This window comes from Watersipora subatra, chromosome 11, assembly GCF_963576615.1.
Source record: "Watersipora subatra chromosome 11, tzWatSuba1.1, whole genome shotgun sequence".
NCBI classification, from domain to species: Eukaryota; Metazoa; Bryozoa; class Gymnolaemata; order Cheilostomatida; family Watersiporidae; genus Watersipora; species Watersipora subatra.
Genome location: NC_088718.1, coordinates 29694501 through 29714978, shown reverse-complemented (window position 1 = coordinate 29714978; position 20478 = coordinate 29694501). Strand labels below are relative to the sequence as shown.

General features: G+C 36.1%; 1 protein-coding gene across 1 annotated transcript; it reads left to right on the top strand.

Moving 5' to 3' along the window:
- Window positions 1–275: 275 nt before the first annotated feature.
- Window positions 276–12312, top strand: LOC137408440 (novel acetylcholine receptor chaperone-like). The gene is made up of 4 exons (XM_068094970.1): window positions 276–441; window positions 5818–5953; window positions 9882–10084; window positions 11384–12312. Exons 1-3 carry the CDS (start codon window positions 328–330, stop codon window positions 10073–10075), a joined length of 444 nt encoding a protein of 147 aa, XP_067951071.1. The 5' UTR covers window positions 276–327; the 3' UTR covers window positions 10076–10084; window positions 11384–12312.
- The last annotated feature ends 8166 nt before the right edge of the window (window positions 12313–20478 follow it).

Sequence of the window (20478 nt, the reverse complement as noted above, 5' to 3'; positions counted from 1 at the left end):
CAGACTACAACATTGGTAAGGATGTTGCCTAAATCTCCAACCGATTATTTTGTGAAAAAATCGTAGCTGAGACGAAATTAATTATTCAAACAGTTCTCATTAGTCTGGTTAATTGCGGCGACTTACATGTAACTAGCTGAAATAAAATCCCGCTAAAATAAAGCACAGAAAGTAGTTAAGACTTAGAACCTAGAAAATACTTGATCATATCGTAAACGCTGTAGAGCTTCGGTGAAAAAAGTTAGCTCTGCAGACTAGCAAACTTAATTGTGTGAAGGTCGTTTATGGTACTACTGAACTAGTTTTCATTGTCCGAGCAAACCTAAGATGGCTAGTAACCTAGCTCTTGTCTCTTTATCAATCACATTAGGTGTTTTATTCGTGGTGCTTGGAACTATGCAACTTACTCCAGCAATAAGCTCTGACGTACACAAAGAAGTGGTCAGTAGTTATTCATTATACTGAAAATAACATCAAGTGATTAGATACGATTGTAAATCTATTAAATTTGTAGAAAGCATCTGCGACAGCCATTATTTGCTATTCTTATTTTAAGTAGCTGTTCTGTAATTAAACTTGTTTTTTTCATTAAATGGCTGTTTGCTGGTAGTTAATTGATGTTTTATACGTTCAGTTTTATGTCAACCTATTTCGACTATAATCATGCTTTGGGTCGTATTTATAGTTAGTTTGTGGAAATATGTCACGAAAACAGCGAATAAAAGTAAAGGATATACGAATAAAAAAGTTAAAGGCGTACTTCGCTGACATTAGCATTTCTTTAACTTTTTCGTTTTGTAAACAAATAGGCGATACACCCATTTAATCAAAAAACTTATTTCAGCCAATTAGACTCAATATTCGGATTTGAAGACTGCATCAAATACATTCACTTAATTATCAAAAAAGGCCTTACTGCCTCGATAAAAAGTGCAAATTGAAATTGTCACCGAAATTAGAGCTATATATATATATATATATCAGTCTACACATGTATCTTTTCAAGTGCTCAGACCACATGTCTGGCATGATGGATTTTATTAAAACGGTGATAGTAACCTATAAGACATATTCAAATAATTGTTCATCACAGCACATTTTGCTCTTGAAGCTGAAAATTGAAACTAGAAGGCTAAAAGATACTTTCAAGCCATTTTAACCAAAACTATCAAAAAATTATTAACCAACTTTTACATCCGGCTGTGCCCACTAACATGCCCCTAGCTGCGTCAATCTTTAGGAAATTCTTGCATGCTGTGGAATGCTTCAACGTTAAGAATGTTCACCGAGTTATCTGCATAACAACTTCACTTTGACTGGCAAATTTTGTGGAATAAGAGCACTGAATGTTTGAAAAAGACGTTGTGAGATTTTGCTTCGTTCATGAATTGTGCTTTTATCAAAATTGTGTTATATCTTTCCAATCACATTTGATGTTTGGGGTACCTGCCCAATCCTGCCATTAATTCTGCAGAACCTGAAGGGCCTAAACTTTATTAGCGCTGGTACTCTAGCAGTTCAGTGTGCCGTGAGAGATTACCAGATGTAATAACTAACTGTAAAATTATTCTATAGTCCTGCTAGGCCAAACATTTGGGTAGGTAGTGGAGTGCCAGATGGCAAATCCAAATGCTGCATGCTCGCATTTCATATGATGCAATACTTTTTCTCAACTCTCAACCGTGGCTAAGGACAGGTTGGCACAGTTTTTATTATAGTAGAAACTAGTCGAATGCCTGGTGTTGCACGGGTGTTAAAAAACCGCTTGTAAACAGTAACAGGTAACGTAGTTGCCAATGATTAATTTGAGTAAGCTAGTATTTGTATCGCTAAGCTTACTAATACGAATCGCGAGAGCAAGCTTTAGTGACGTTGGGGGTATTTCAGAGTCGCTATGCATACTTTCACCCAGATAATGACTTATATAACCCAATGAATCAATTGTATTACATCTAGCGTAATGGGTTAGCTTGTCGCCTAGTGAACAGGAGGTTCTGAAATCAAATCTTCTGTTATATGGATATCTCATTGCTAGATTTTAATCGCTATGGTTGGACAGACCAAGTGCTACGACAGACAGTAACAAAGTTCGAAAAATATAAATATATATTATGCACCTATTATCATTTGTACTTGTCATTATTTATATTGCACTTTGAAGTGTTCATACAAGGCTGCAGGTGTCTACAGTTGGGCTAGTTTTCTTGTCATTTAAAGAAAAAATATTTCAATTATCCAAGTTTTTTATTGGCTAGTTATAACATCTATTGAAACACGTTTTCAATAGTTGTGAAAAAACATTTGCAATGGGTCTTCAGGCAATGGCTTGGTATATATATACATGTATATAAGGTGTAACCTGTAAACATTTGTTTAATAGCTATATGTATCACGGTATCACCAGCTGTTGGGTAGTTTGTATGAGTAATCTCATAGAGTTTGCAATAGTTTCAAAGAAGTCATACCTATTTCTTTGCTGTAATGAACTGCAATCGTTTCTTAATGATGTCATAGATGAACTTTCATACAAATAGCCTTGGAATCAGATTTGCGTCATTTATTACTAAGTGCTTAATGCAGTCGTATGGCAACTGACGACGACATGAAGGTAGTTTGAGGTTTTCTCTATGGAATCCTGCTCTTTGTCAACTCGCAAATCAGCATACCCTTTTTTTGAAGCGACTTAGTTTTCGTTCCATTGAAAATTTATTCAAGTCAGCTCAAGATCTTTTCAAATAGGCCTACATGGCATTTTTACAAAAATGCAATGAAATTTGGGTTTGGTCACTTGGTAGATTATTTTATGTGTTTATGTGATCAGCGCATGAAAAAGTGTCGATATATCAGAGCCTGTTTACAGGGCTTTTGTTTGCCACTGTCAATCAAAGTATATTTTTAACTCTATTAATATGAATAAGCACTGAAAATAATATAATTTACTTTTAGTATTTTTTGATGTCAACTCAAAGCCGTGTCGGTTTGTAAAAACATGGAAATCTTATATAGGTTAGTTTCTTGCCAATCCGAAAGCAGATGATCTTGTCGAGCATAGAATATAGTATTCTATATTTGGTTTTATGATACCAAATATAGAATACTGTATTGTATATTTTGGTATTATTATATAAACGGATTAAGTTACTCTTGAAATCCATTCACATTTTAATGAAGGAGAAACCATCTTCTCGTAGAGAAAATCTGTAACTATCAATGAGTATTGTTCAAGTATTATGAAGCTTTTAAGTAGATCTTTATGCGCTATCTAATCACGTAGCCACGTGTCTAGTTTTACTGTTCCTCTTTGTCATGTTCTCCATATTGTCAATTGGTAGTGAGGCCTTCACAAAGGACTTTTAACTCTATCAAGCCTCGCCCCAAGATAATTTGAGAAGTTGTTTTGCTACTTGGTCTTATGCCCGAAAAAACTCGTCAGCGTATTTTCGCTTTGTTGTTCCGTACTTGTGGTTTACATGGGGTTGCAATATTTTATTTTTGTATGAATGATAGGTTTTATTCGTTGTGTGAGTGATAGGTTTTATTCGTTGTGTGAGTGATAGCCGATAGGTTTTTGGATAGAATTCCAAAGTGTCAAGTCGATTGGACTATTGTTTATATATCGTCAAATTCCGATAGCTCTTCTCACTGATCGAGAAATGATAAATGCCTTCTGACAGAATAGTAGTTTCTCATGACAGACTCATTCAAATACTCGGTAATGAAATACCAAAAACAGACAAAGCTGAAAAGCTTCTCAGCAACAAAAAATTTACACTAAAACTAGTCATTTTGCTATTCATAGTAAATATACACACTTTAGACTCAGTGTCCTGCAATCAATGTTACTTCCGTTATCTGTAATACATCACTTGTTTAAAAGAATGTGATAAACTATTTACTCTTTCTAATTTCTTTTCTCCATTGAGTTCTGTTTGAAGCTGGGAAATTATGATCAGTTTAAAAATAATTTTGCTATGTCAAGTGCCTTCACAGTCTACAGAAAGCTGTTTATACTGTCTAGGATCAGACCTGGTTATATATACCAGTATATACATATATATATATATATATATATATATACACACGTGTTAAGGCATGCTTTTGCAATAGTAGCTCTTATGCAGGTTATATTGTTGGATGCTGTGTAATAATCTCCAGTAAACATGGTATGAGTGGTACCTAAAAAGAATATATCTCATTTCCTTAATGTTATAAATAAAAGCAATCAAGTAAGCTGTTATTAGGCTGCGAGCTGATTGGCTGCATCGGTAATTATATCATACAATTGGTTAGGGAAGGGGTTCGTAATATAGGTTCAATCAAACCCTAGGGGAGTTAAGTCAGTCTCACGGGTCCAGCGGAGGTCTTTTATAGGCAACAGCAGTAGTTCCTCTTATTTACAAGGTCGTGTTTTTATAAAAAAAATATCTACATAATTTGTTGTGAATTCATGTATTCTGAAGTTCTAGTTTTGTTCTTTGAACAAAGTGATTTGATTTGTGATTTATTTTCATCAACAACATTAGTTAAACAAAAGAAAAAGCTGGAAGAGTGATGAAGCCCATAATACGCAATAGCATAGCTACTCGTGGCGTTGGGCTTGTCGTCATCGTGTAACCAACATCTATTTTTATGGGTAATTAGGTTTCATTCACCTGTTAAAAGATGCAACCTAAGTTCTCTCTTGAAACTGGCCACCTTCTCTATGCTTTTAATAGTCTTAGGGAGTTGGTTCCAAAAAATGGCCTGTTAATAATCCACTCTGCGATGGCTGCACGGGAAGAAGATTGTGGGAGATTTAGACAGGAATTTGAGAATCTGGTTTGATGTATTGTGCGAGGGATGTAATTACAATAAAAATATTGATGAGCTAAAAGTATAATGCGGTATAAATATAGTGAACTGATAGGTAATATGGATGGTGATTTGAAAAGAGGTTTGGTATGGGTGAGGCAGGGTTTTTGTGAATGATATTTATCATGCATTTTTGAAGTGTTATTAAATTCGTAAGATGGGTGGGAGGTCCATTGCCTCAATGCAACTATACAATGAATTATTGCACTGATATTAATGCACAGTTCATTCTGCACACCAGTAAACCATACCTATGTCGTGAGTGGGGAAAAAATCATCGTTTATTTTTTAATAAAGAAGGGTTCGATTAAAGCACATATAAAACTGGTGGGTATCAATATGTCTATCAAGGTCAAAACCAGCTGGGTTGGAGCCATATATTCACTGATTCCCAGTAATTTTTGTGGTCTTCTAACCAATTATCATTTTTACTAAACCCTCCTGTTTTTTATCGTTTGACAAAGGTCTCTTACTTCCAGGGCTGACCATTTTGTCTGTTTGTCCCTAAGTTTCTCTTACATCATTTTTATCGTCTTACACTGGCAGTACTTGCACTAGGTTTGTGCCCTTAACGAAAAAAACATAACTGAGTATTTGTAAGTACTCACTGATACCCAGATGTAAACTCTTGCCTGGGTATTTATGCAGTTACATGAGCAGTTGAGTAGCAGTAGTAAGCATGGCACAGCCGCCCACTACGCAGTATAATTGCATTGAGTGCTTTTGCTACTAGGCAGTATACGCGCAGTACAACTATTTTCTAATGCCCCGTAAGCAGTAATATTTTGCCATGATATCTATGTAGTGGCATTAGCTATAGTAAGCATGTCACAATCATGCAGTATAGTGGCGCACTGCAATATAATAGTATAATAGTATGAATCATTGCAATAACACAGTGCGGTTATAATGTGTCGCAACTCTGACCTTCACTCAGCTAGTCCATTTTTACTTTTTGTATTTTAGAAAGCTCAGTTTAAAAGGGCTCGGACAGTTTTCCCGTTTGCTAAAACCTTAGGATGGAAGCCTAAGACGAGTGAATACAGGAAGGCAGTCGGAACAACCCACCTTGTTTGTGGACTACTGCTCATATTTATTCCTGGTAAGAGACCAAATGAGTAAAATAAGTTAGTATTTCTCCAACTTTCTCCAGTCGTAGCGTCACACTAAACTAGTTTTATAGTTCTCCCTTTCAAAATTAAAGCAAAAATTAAATCTAGTTTAAAAGTATTAGACATCGGCTTTTGTGATTCCCAAGGGTTTTGATCTTTTTTCTATCAAATACAAGCACCGCTTAAATGGTGAATAGATTCATAATTTAGGTGTTCTTAGGTTCTTGTAAAAATAACATGAAAATGTTATCTTTTGAGTTTGTTGGTAATCGTCTCCTCTCGCTCTCAGCCTCTCTTACTGTTTATCCCCAAATAGCAGACTATGAACTCTGGAGTAGTTTCTACTAGTGATATGATGGAGTTTTTAGTAGTTTCAAAGAAATGCTGTTATCTCTGGCACTATGATTTGCTGTAATGGACTGCAACTGTTTCTAAATGATCCCATAGATGAACTTCCACGCAGCCTTGAAGTCAGATTTGCATCATTTATTATTATTTATTATTAAGCGTTTGATGCATTAGCATTGCAGTTGAATATTATTTTGTATGGCTACGAGTAATTTGACTCTTCGAGGTAACATTAGAGTTCTGAAATTAAAAGTTTATGAGCATTGGCAATCATTATATAATTTGCATAGCGGATCAAAAGCGACGTTGTGAATACATAACTGGTAGCCGTAGTAAATTGTCAGCGTAGTTTTAAAAGTAAAAATATTTGTTTTCACTTAATCTTAGGTGCAATTATTGACATATTTAGTAGTTTGTTGAGGTTTTATTAGAAGCACTGTATGCCCTGTACAACAGACCATAATGTTGTTCCTCTTTTGCTGCCTACTAAAAGACTGATTTGATTTGTCTCCCTTGAAATACAAACTGGTGTGATCAGTGATCTTGTGACACTATGTAACAACAACTTGTATTCTTGTTTTGTGCAAGTTTCACCATAAATCAGTGGCTTTGCATGTGCTTTATTTTTGTAGAGATCATAATTTTCCTAAATGTATAAATGTTCCAATCGTCTGCTTAGCAGTTTTTAAATCTAATTCAAAATCAACCATGACAATTACCATTTTGTTCACCACGGTATACTTTTATAATACAGGAGCACATAACTCCATTCTCATGATTAGCTTGAAAAAAGTATTTAGTTATTAGCGTTATCCGTTGCTATTTGATCTTCATTGTGTCAAATCCTGTTAGATAGTCTCACTTTCACAAGACATTTATGTTTTTATGAAGAGGTTTATCTATTGAAGCAAACTCTGTGTAGACCATATTAATTAAATTATTGAACAACCTTGTATTAATTTATTTGCTCATCTAAAGCTCATTAGTGGAGCACTGCCAGTAGTGAAATTGACAATTCTCTAATGCGCCTGAGGAGTTTGTGAGCTGTTAGATTTTTATTAGATGGAGGTTTGGTTCCCCCAACTTTATTAGATAGACTTATCATCATTGCAGTAGAGGTAATCGCTCTTTGGGTGGCTGATTCAATATGCTAGAAATGTTCCCTTTGATTCCATTATGTTTTTTTCAATAAAGCTTGTAACCAACAACAACCAGGTTATATTATGAGCTTCGTATAAACTGTTAATAATAATGCAGGAGGTTGGTGGTAACATTTATACATTTACGAAATACTAGCTCATGGAACAGATAAAATTACTTTTATTCTCCTTGGTATTATTTAGTGCTGCATGATAAAATGATATAATTCGATGTGACGATATGTTTCAGTGGATGATTTTATATTTGGTCAGTTTTCAAATCGATATGAATATCAAAGCGGATATTTTATCAAAATATCTGCTTATTTTATTTTGCAAAACTGGAGTTGTCCATTCTTCTTATTGTAAAGAGGGGACAACTCCTGTTTTAAACCGATATATGTTGACTTGCAACAAAATTCACATTACAGTTATTTGATATGAAAAGATTCACCATGTCTTACTCTGTTGTGTTGTAGGTGCAAAATATGTGGGAATGTGATTACAAGCTCTTAAAAAGCTAAAAAATGAACAGTTAATCGCAGCCACACGAGACCGCCGTAGTTTGGATTATTTTTTCAAAACGGCTCAAATGGGACGTAGTTGCTACAAGATGGTTTCCTATTTACACTTTCATGCAACCTTATTCGTCGAAATATTTTCACAAATATACTTTACTCATTCAATAAAACCATGTCTATTGTTCTTACGCATCTGTTTTATCGTCATTGTAATCCTGTCACTTTTAGCAGTTATATCTTATAACTTACCGTAAAAATTCGTTTAATTTTTTAGCCTTACATCGAAGGAGTACATATCATTGTCTGATAATCATGACGAGCCTGTTGGTCACCTGTGATAATCGAAAAGTGTTGCAGAAATTATTTGCGGAGTATTGGGTCACATGATCAGATTACGACTTGCCGATAAGACCAAAACAAAACTGTAAAGTAGCGAGCATCTATATTTGATACGGGGTCTTCGGTAAAACCCGAAGTGTTTGTCATAAACTAGTGTTACGATAAGTTTTATATTGAGCTTTTTATTGGCCTTTCAATTCACGTGAGAACATCACATGACAAGACAATAAATAAATTTCATGACTACCTCAGAGAAATAAAGAGATTCCAATCTACGGCGGCTTTTCATTTTTGAGCTTTTATGGGCTTGTAATCACATTTTCACATATTTGGCACCTGCAACAGAGTAAAACATGGTGAATCTTTTGATACCACATAACTGTAATGTGAATTTTGTTGCAAGTCAACCTTTAACCAATGTCCTCTATATTGTTCATGTTAAAGCCTCACACTATATATCGAAGGAAGACAACTCCAATGTTCGATATATTTAGAGACCAAATAATCAAATGTACATGCAAAGATATTATATTGTGCAGCACTAGTATTATTGTTTGACAGCAGGTTCATGACAGAAAGTGTCAAGTTGATAGTATAGTAGTGAATGAATCATAGAGACTGGCTTATATTCTCCAATTTCGTTCAGCGTTTGGCGGTTTCCTGCGTATGCGCTCTTCAGACCTCAACTCCACAGACCGATCAATGTTAGTGCATGAAACTGCATACCATTTAATTTACATGCAACTCCTGGAATTTCAGGAACTTTGTTTTGAGAAATCTCATTTGATAAGAACGTTTACAGATATCAGCTCAGGAAACTGGAACATTTAAAAGGGGAATAACAGTAAAAAGTAACTCTTCCTTCTCCTGAGTAACGTCAACCATGTTGTGCTTTGCATACCATTGATCTCGCCATTCAATAAGTTAACCGTTTCGTAAGCGAGTTTTTTTGGGCTATATGACACCCCCTGGGCAAATTAATTTTTCACAAATCGATCTGAAAAAATCATTAATACACTCCTATTTATGATATTCTATGTGTATTAAGTTTTTATGACACAGGTAAATACAAATAAACATGTTTCAAGTCAGTTCTTTATATAACTGTTTCTCTAGCTATGGTACTTTTGGAAACGCCATGTGCTTATTCTTGTTCCTCTATAGCCTTGTTTTTGCCTATCGCCTTCGGAAGACGCCATGACAGTAAAAGAAAGTTGTTGCACTCGGGAAACCATTCAGAAAGCAGAAACAAGCTACAAACAAAATTCCCAATTTTATTTAAAGACGTTTTTATTTCAGATTTTTCATTCGTTTAGTCTTGCAAAAACGAAGTCTTGTTCAAAACGGCTTACTTTTTGGTTGCTAACAGAGACCAATCTATTGTAGTTTACTATAGGTTAAAAATTGAACTAAAAAAGGCAATAAGCCACCAGAAATCAATTTATAACAAACGTTCGTGTGGCGACATAATAGTCGCTCTGCTTATTATCGTCAGTATCGCAAAACGACAATAATGTCATTAGGCCTGCAAAAGGGTTAATAACCACATTGTAATGTCTGTATTGTTACAGGACCTCTGAAGACCTTAGCGAATGTTGTTCTACTGGCACTCATGTCTCTAGCCATCTACTCTAGCTGGGCGCTTGAAGAAGATTTGAAACACTTTACTGGTCCCCTCGTCTTTGCTCTTCTTCTGGCTTGTCGGCTCGTCATCCAGTTCCAGTCAGCAGGAACTCGGGTGAACACTAGAGACAAGCATGAGTGATAACTTCGGGTTAGTATTAGAGGCAAGCTTGAGTTTTCACTTCTGGTTAGTACTAGAGATGAGCATGAGTTATCACTTCTGGTTAGTGCTGAGATTGCTGGACCACATGAATTGCAACATAAACCTGAACTGAAGGTTCTCAGGGGATAAATTATGGAAAGCTTTGAAATTTGGTGCTTGTTAACATCCCGTAGTACATGGTAATGTGTTGGAGTATGGAAGGCGTTTGTAGGAGCCTTGAATGAGTAAAAACTGGAATCTTTGAATGTTTCAATTGATGCAATCAGTATCTATTCTATATTGAAGCCTGTTTGGGGTAATTCACACTTTAGATAGCCTACATGTAGTTATATCAGTTGTTTTTTATATAAAAAAATATTTCTCCATCCTTTTAAACTAACACAAAATGAACACATCTTATCTTTATTATAATCACTGGGTTTCCATGCTTCAAATAGATTTGGAGCATCAAAATTTATTTCAACAAAATGCATATTTCATGATTTGAAATTTAAAAGTTACAGTTATGTGAAAAAGTTTAACAACCTTTACAGCTGTTTTACTTTTTTCTTAATTTATCTGAACTGCACAAAACACTTTTCTCGTGATATGAAATTTAAAAGTAAAAATGGTAAATGTTGTGTATATATATATATATATATATTTAACAATTTAACATATATATATATGTTAAGTTGTTAAATAAAAATAAATTTTCTGCTTAACGACTTTTTTATTACCCGGGCAACGCTGGGCATTCACCTAGTCTTGACTATAATAATGGCCATGTCTCTCCGAAACCACGCTTAGAGGTTAAAAAAATATTGCTTTCTACAAGTTTCAGACTTATGACTTGCATATCAGTAGACCGACACTCCACCGCCTGCCCCAAACAACCACTTCCCAATATTGCAGATAAGGTACACTGGTGTTCCCCCACACTGTCGTGAATTGCCAGGGTACTAATATAGACATGCTCATTACGCTGAGTTTGCTGAGTCTAGTAATAATGAGACGCAGTAGTGAACATATATAGCTAACATTTTTCCTCGTGATGCTAAAACATCTCCAGGTGTTTCTTTACGCTTAAAAAGAAAGCCTTCAGTGGATAAAATTTTCTTGTTCGCATTCGGTTGATTAGCCTTTGGCCCACATGCAACCTCACCACTGGCTGCTTTGCCTGCAGTAATGTTGGATCATCTGGTGTGTTCACGTTTCATGCAGTATCTGAGACCATCTGGTGTGTATAACATGTTATTTTGCTGTTTATGTTAATTATCTTTAAATGAAAAATTTTGGCAATTACAGGTAGGAAGTAACAGCGCAACAACCCTTGACTCACTGAGATTACCAGACAGGCCATTGGACAGTTCATTTTCACCGACACTTACCTCTTCACTCATGCTAGTCTTACATTCGCCTTTTACATTAACGTCGAAGAAGAGATCACGTCGAACAGTCCCACATACTTCACTATTAATGCGTATTCTGTAAATAGCTATTGATAGATATATATATATAGTACTTTTTTGATGGTCCCGCTTGCTTCACAGTGAAGGTGTTGACTGTATGTGACTATCAACAGTCACACACTTCACAGCGAAGGAGTCGACTGTACATAGCTATCAACAGTCACACACTTTACAGCGAAGGAGTCGACTGTACATAGCTATCAACAGTCCCACATACTTCGTAATGGAGGGGTCAACTGTACATGGCTATCAACAGTCCCTCGTACTTCACAGTGGAGAGTCGACTGTACATAGCTATTAACAGTCCCACATACTTCGCAATGAAGGTGTCAACTGTACATGACTATCAACAGTCCTGTATATGTATTTCTAGTTCCTTATTGTCAGAGCCATTTACCCTTTTTGCCCTCCTTTTATTGGTAGTCATTTTCCCATTTTGTTCCTTTTATGTCAATCATGTAAGTCATTTAGTCTTGTAGTATTTCCGTGTTCCAATCAACATGCATTTTATATCTTATATCAGCTACTCTTGCTTTGAGTATAGATTCTACTGATGTGACTTACTGATGTCATGTGACTGACAAGTACAGCAGGTAGTCTGGCTGTCTGTATACTTTGTACATCTGTGTAGTACTAGTTTGTGTGGCACCTCACTTTGAGGTTTCTTGATGTTCTTAAACCTCATATTTAGACAAGGATATATCGTAGCCAAACCTTTCTAATAATGTTTTGCTTTTTTGAATACATTATGATGCAAAGTCTCTATTTGTTTATGTAACAATTTTTTGATATAGGGTTCACCTCTTCCATTTAGTGATTTGCTACTGTGCGAGGTATAACTTCAATAATGTCTTGCAAAGTACTGATCAAAGGCGTGTAAAATTGAATCCTCTGCCATGATTCACGCGTTCATAGAACAAACCTTTTGATTTGCATCGGTTGTTTTGTATTAACAAGATTGTTTATCCTGTTAAAAATTGCTAATTAAGAGAAGACAACTACTGTTCCTTCTAATTAATAGCTGTTCAAAATTCATTTTGGTATATATAGTAAGCTTGTCTTTTGCTGTATAAATTGCAAGAGTATTATGTGTCATGTCAGTAATATTTCAAAGCAAATGTTTCTTACATATAACACTGCATCCATTGAGAGTTGTCTGTCCCATATGAGATGCTAACCATATAGGGGTTGTCTGATATGTAGTAGAGTTCCGATGTGTAGGAGTTGTCTGACATGTAGTAGAGTTCTGATGTGTAGGAGCTGTCTGATGCGTAGGAGTTGTCTAATGCGTAGTAGTTGTCTGATGTGTAGGAGCCGTCTGATGTGCAGTAGTTGCCTGATGTGTAGGAGTTGTCTGATGTGTAGGAGTTGTCTGATGTGTAGGTGGTGTTTGATGTGTAGGAGTTGTCTGATGTATAGTATTTGTCATATGTATAGTAGTTGTCTGATGTGTAGGAGTTGTCTGATGTGCAGTAGTTGTCTGATGTGTAATAATTATTTTTAGTTAATGATTGCAAACCATCTTTGACATATGATCATCTTTACAAACTTTTTGTTTGACGTGCCAAAATATGACATTAAAAATTGGTCTAAATAGTAGTTTTAAAAGTTGAAGTGAATTTACTGCTAGTACTGAAACTTGAAATAAATAGAAACTTCGTTAAGATTTTTTAAAATATTTTTAGCTCAAGTGAGAATAAGTCACCTTTTATCACTGATGCTAAGCATTGCTGACACAGGGCATCATGTTGATGCTCTAGTAATAACACAGGCTAAAGATGCACTACGTAAATAGATGTTTTTATGGCTCCCTGAAGGCTGGTGCACACTGCATCGCAGTATGTCAGCATTAACCCGACAGTACATAATGGATAATTTGTGGCATGAATGTTTACACTATCACAAACTCATGTGCGTTTACATCAGTGCTTAGTCTGTGACGTAATGTTCTCATCACATAATGCGATCCCGCTAAAACAAGGAAATACGCATCCAGCAGCAAATATCATGAAAATAAATATAGATTAAGCAATCAGTGACAGCCAATCACCATCACTGAAGTGGTGCATGAGGTGGATGCTTAGTGTAATATCAGCAAAGTTTGCCATCTGCAATGTTGCTTGGCATGTCCGCCGTTGCCTCAACGATGTCATCGGTTTCTGATACACATAATGGACATACGATAGTCAAGAGGACAACCCTGAACTACTGCTATTTAGTGTGAACCAGAGTAACCAGAACCTTTGAGTAACTCCCTACCCCGTGATATATGACGGCACATAGCTCACTTTATTTTAGATTATCTTTTTCTCCCCCTTAGTAACATTCCAAGAGTATATGGAGTATTGTACTACTGCTGGTGTTTTAGTACATATAGTCTATGCTAAAGCCTTTCTCCCATATCGGCTGCGAAACCCCGGTGGAAATTTTGCGAAACATTTGCGACCCGAAGTTCATCGGTTTATGTTCACATAAAACTGTGTTGCTGTTTAGCGCATAAAACTGGCCGCTCGCTATGCTTTTTTTAAAGTATGTACTGACTTTCACCTGCGGTGCATTCTGGGAATGTTTTGCTTGCGACTCTTTGCAAAAGTTGAACAGCGGTACTCGGCCCCGAGATTCCCATATCACCGCTGTTAGATGTGCGATCCTGTCACCGGTACTTGCGGCTTTTATGACTTTAATAGTGTCAGGTAAGCAACTAGTACTTCTATGTAACTAATAGTCTACCTATGACGATACAATGGAATGCCGAGCTCAACCATAATTCGTTCGGACTTGGTGGCCACTTACCAGTTTGCTCGAAAACTGAAACCAATTTTCCCATGAAAAGCAGATACATATTTTAATTCATTTTTATCCCTAAAAAAATATCTGAAATATTTAAAGAACATGTCCTTTTTAAACCTTTTATTAAGGAGCTAAAGCTACACAAAAAAGTAGAAAACTGGCAAAAAATACTCAAACAAACTAGGTATGTCTTACTCCCGAATGGTCCAAGTGGAATAGGCACTTACTAAATAGTTGAGAAGGCCTAAAGAGTATGCTCGGCTTGACTTAGCATTTTTCGTTATTACATGGGTGTACCCAGCTGAGCTCGCAAAATCTGTTTGAACTAAGATGCATTTTCTAACCAAAATATATTTATTGAGCACCAGATTGTTCGAATAAGGACGAGTTTGAGTAACAAGGTTCCATCGTATCGTGTAATAAGGTCTCTCACGACCCTAAAAGCATTAAATAGAGATGTTAAAAATATTTCAGCAAGCATAACTGAATCTTAGTGATGACTAAGTAGCTTGATGCAACAAGAGCTTTTTCTAAGTCAATTTTTTTAGCATGTTACGAATGACAACTCTCACTTATTCCCATTACGTATTTAGAACCTGTAGGCTTTCTTTACATCATGGCACAGAATCACTGAGGTATCCTTTGTATATCCGATAACCTTTAATTCTTTTACAAAGATATGAGATTTATGAGAGCCGTGTTTCTTCATCTGAAACCATGGTTGGGAAGATCGGAAAAAAATTACATTATGCAGGATTTGAACTCCCAACCTTCCAAATAACTATAACAAACAACCATCATTGTGAAGACAGAAAAAGTCCAGTTAGTAGCTGAATCCTGCTAGCGTCTATGGTCAGCCTTGACATTAAAAGTTACATAAAGCTTGTTTTACCGAAATGTATTTATTAACTCGTTTGCTACCAAATTAATTTCTTTACTTTGACATTATCGAACATTCGGTACAGCCTAATATTTGACAAGGGAGCATATAAATTGTGATAACTTTTGAACCACACGATTTTCGAAAAATAGTTTGATAGCAAACTAATAAGCGTAAAATTTTACATCCACTAATGTCATAGAAAAAAGTATTCTGTAGCCTATTGTAACATGGCTCGCGTTTGAAATGATTTGTCTTTTCTCAGGCATCTGCACCTGATCAACTTGTTGCCACCTGTCAAGTGATATGGTTATTGTGAAAGAGTGACTTCCCACTAAGGTATTCAGCCCGTGGCGGTTGTTCCGTAACATCAACCAGTAGCGATGACAAATTGGTATTTTTTGCAACAAAAACCTTTTACTCTGTATAAAAATATTTATTTTGACATGTGATTGAAACAAGGCACTTCTCTAAAAGGTACATGATAATTTAATTACTAGCCACTTGTGGCTTGTTTATATCAATATACAAGCTTGTGTAGGTGCCTATTAGCGGAGGTAATAACGTGAGAATGTTGATAGATAAACATTGACATATCACCACATTCCTCTGACATCCCACACACTGCCCTCGTTCAGTTGATAGTTACATGTATGACAAATTCTGTTGCCAACAAACGCTACCCAAGTTTGAAGCCTTGGTCGGAGGTTAAGAAAAAGATCACATTTTACAGGATTGGAACTCCCACCCTTCCAATAGCATGACCAACGCTTTAACGCTTGCATCAATCAGGCACTTTTAAGCTTTCTAGAATACGTGGTGCAGATGACTGCTCTCTGCGCATTGTCAGTACGCTAGACTGCTAATGTTTTAGCAAAAATAAGGCTATCATAGGCTTTTTCACTACAAAAGTCTCTCAAACAGCTCATCTATATTGTTCTTTCTGATGGTTCACCTTAGTACGTATATAACAACTTTGCTGATAGATCATAGCTGCAACAGATCCACCCAAAGTTTTGCCACATTATATTTGAATTATTGCGTCACAATGTTGCTAACACAAAATGAAGCAGTTAGTTTCCTGCTCACTAAGAACTCGTACCATGAAATCTCTGCCTTCAAATTTATTAATTTCCAATTTACGGTGGATGAAAAGAAAAATTACGAACAGCAACCTCAACGCATTTTCATGCAGATTACGCTAGTAAAATTTTTCAGCATTGGTCCTCAAATATTTTTGTTAACTATTTTTCTATTTTAGAGAATGGGGCCAAACTGCCAAAACAATAGCATTTTTTGCAGTCAGTTTTATTAAACTAAAAAAAATATTAAACATGGTTTATATACATTAAGTGCATTTGATCTTTTGCAGAATTCTTTACTGATTTCAAAAAAGTGTGGCTTAAAACTTTAAAACCAAATCTTTTGTGTTTACAGTAAAAATACTAAATGAAATTAATTCCGTCAAAACAAGCAAAAGTTAATATGAAATCTGAAATAAAATATTTAGAGAACATTGGCTAAGTTTTTTCAGCCATAAGCAGGAACATCACCCTCAAGAGTATTTCTAGCGCAACAGCCTATACTATCTTACACGCAGTCTGCAGTGTCATGCAGAATCCTTTATAGCCTTTTTGCAATCATACGATGTTTTGCTTAGCATGGCAAGCCTGACAGAAACAACAAAATGGAAAACAGTCATATATGGTGAGTCTAGACTATAGAGGAAGTAAAGTAAACATTACAAAGATCAAAGATCCAAATAAATACAATTCCTTTCGCTCTCAAATATTACTGCCAACAACAACGGTAGTCAGCCTTCACTCATTAGCGGCCATTTTAACTTGTGTAGTTGGAGTTAGTTTCTCCTGTCGCTTTTAGAAATGCATTGCAATGACCGATGACTAACCCGTATTTGAGATAATCAGTCCTGTAGGAGTTCATTTTTCTGTCCTGCTGACTTTTAGTAACTTTAGGGTGATTTGTAATTAAAAAATCAGATTAAACTTACAGAGGATTTCTACTAAGTCACACTTTATACCGTTTTCCATTTTGCAAAGATATTTAGCAGTCAGACGACTTCTAAAACAGCACAACTTCTTTACTCTCATTCATCAGAGCAAGTGACACTCCGCCAACCTGGAATAAGCTTTTTAAGCTATCCATCATTGGATATAATAGGAAAGGCACAAATCAATTATATATTAAGCAAGAGAAGCGTAAAAAAGCATAAGAAACACACCAATATGATTCCAATTTCGATATCAAATCATCTGCAATGCATATTTTTTATTCATAGATTTTCATTTACAGGCACGAAATTTTAAGATATAGATAGATCAGGGATGTCTTTTAATAACGTCTTAAACTAATAATGTATTTGTGCTCCCAAACAAGTAAATAATTACTGTTTTTTTTGTAAAATTGTATGAGACTGTGATTAGAGTCCAAACACGTCACCTGCACCCTAATCATGTCTCCTGCCTCCTAATCATATCTCCTGCACAATAATCATATCTCCTGCACAATAATCATATCTCCTGCACGATAATCATATCTCCTGCACATTAATCATATCTCCTGCACAATAATCATATCTCCTGCACAATAATCATGTCTCCTGCACAATAATCATGTCTCCTGAACAATAGTCATGTCTCCTGCACATTAATCATATCTCCTGCACAATAATCATGTCTCCTGCACGATAATCATATCTCCTGCACAATAATCATATCTCCTGCACATTAATCATATCTCCTGCACAATAATCATGTCTCCTGCACAATAATCATATCTCCTGCACAATAATCATGTCTCCTGCACGATAATCATATCTCCTGCACAATAATCATGTCTCCTGCACAATAATCATGTCTCCTGCACATTAATCATATCTCCTGCACAATAATCATGTCTCCTGCACAATAATCATGTCTCCTGCACGATAATCATGTCTCCTGCACAATAATCCTGTCTCCTGCATGATAATCATGTCTCCTGCACAATAATCATGTCTCCTGCGCAATAATCATGTCTCCTGCACAATAATCATGTCTCCTGCACATTAATCATATCTCCTGCACATTAATCATATCTCCTGCACATTAATCATATCTCCTGCACAATAATCATATCTCCTGCACAATAATCATGTCTCCTGCACGATAATCATATCTTCTGCACAATAATCATGTCTCCTGCACAATAATCATGTCTACTGCACATTAATCATATCTCCTGCACAATAATCATGTCTCCTGCACAATAATCATGTCTCCTGCACGATAATCATGTCTCCTGCACAATAATCCTGTCTCCTGCATGATAATCACGTCACCTGCACCCTAATCATATCTCGTGCACAATAATCATGTCTCCTGCACAATAATCATATCTCCTGCACAATAATCATGTCTCCTGCACGATAATCATATCTCCTGCACAATAATCATGTCTCCTGCACAATAATCATGTCTCCTGCACATTAATCATATCTCCTGCACAATAATCATGTCTCCTGCACAATAATCATGTCTCCTGCACGATAATCATGTCTCCTGCACAATAATCATGTCTCCTGCGCAATAATCATGTCCCTGCACAATAATCATATCTCCTGCACAATAATCATATCTCCTGCACAATAATCATATCTCCTGCACAATAATCATGTCTCCTGCACGATAATCATATCTCCTGCACATTAATCATATTTCCTGCACAATAATCATATCTCCTGCACAATAATCATGTCTCCTGCACGATAATCATATCTCCTGCACAATAATCATGTCTCCTGCACATTAATCATATCTCCTGCACAATAATCATGTCTCCTGCGCAATAATCATGTCTCCTGCACAATAATCATGTCTCCTGCACAATAATCATATCTTCTGCACAATAATCATGTCTCCTGCACGATAATCATATCTTCTGCACAATAATCATGTCTCCTGCACGATAATCATATCTCCTGCACAATAATCATGTCTCCTGCACAATAATCATGTCTCCTGCACGATAATCATATCTCCTGCACAATAATCATGTCTCCTGCACAATAATCATGTCTCCTGCACAATAATCATATCTCATGCACGATAATCATATCTCCTGCACATTAATCATATCTCCTGCACAATAGTCATGTCTCCTGCACAATAATCATGTCTCCTGCGCAATAATCATGTCTCCTGCACAATAATCATGTCTCCTGCACAATAATCATATCTTCTGCACAATAATCATGTCTCCTGCACGATAATCATATCTCCTGCACATTAATCATATCTCCTGCACAATAATCATGTCTCCTGCACGATAATCATGTCTCCTGCGCAATAATCATGTCCCTGCACAATAATCATATCTCCTGCACAATAATCATATCTCCTGCACAATAATCATATCTCCTGCACAATAATCATGTCTCCTGCACGATAATCATATCTCCTGCACATTAATCATATCTCCTGCACAATAATCATATCTCCTGCACAATAATCATGTCTCCTGCACGATAATCATATCTCCTGCACAATAATCATGTCTCCTGCACATTAATCATATCTCCTGCACAATAATCATGTCTCCTGCACGATAATCATGTCTCCTGCACAATAATCATGTCTCCTGCGCAATAATCATGTCTCCTGCACAATAATCATGTCTCCTGCACAATAATCATATCTTCTGCACATTAATCATATCTCCTGCACAATAATCATATCTCCTGCACAATAATCATGTCTCCTGCACGATAATCATATCTCCTGCACAATAATCATGTCTCCTGCACATTAATCATATCTCCTGCGCAATAATCATGTCTCCTGCACAATAATCATGTCTCCTGCACAATAATCATGTCTCCTGCGCAATAATCATGTCTCCTGCACAATAATCATGTCTCCTGCACAATAATCATATCTTCTGCACAATAATCATGTCTCCTGCACGATAATCATATCTCCTGCACATTAATCATATCTCCTGCACAATAATCATGTCTCCTGCACGATAATCATATCTCCTGCACAATAGTCATGTCTCCTGCACAATAATCATGTCTCCTGCACGATAATCATATCTCCTGCACAATAATCATGTCTCCTGCACAATAATCATGTTTCCTGCGCAATAATCATATCTCCTGCACGATAATCATATCTCCTGCACATTAATCATATCTCCTGCACAATAGTCATGTCTCCTGCACAATAATCATGTCTCCTGCACATTAATCATATCTCCTG

What these genes read in the sequence shown, in the direction of transcription:
- LOC137408440 (XM_068094970.1), top strand. Translation starts at nt 328, where the DNA reads ATGGCTAGTAACCTAGCTCTTGTCTCTTTATCAATCACATTAGGTGTT. An exon ending in CTGACGTACACAAAGAAGTG is followed by an intron (nt 442 to 5,817) that starts GTCAGTAGTTAT and finishes TTTGTATTTTAG; the next exon opens with AAAGCTCAGTTTAAAAGGGC. An exon ending in ACTGCTCATATTTATTCCTG is followed by an intron (nt 5,954 to 9,881) that starts GTAAGAGACCAA and finishes GTATTGTTACAG; the next exon opens with GACCTCTGAAGACCTTAGCG.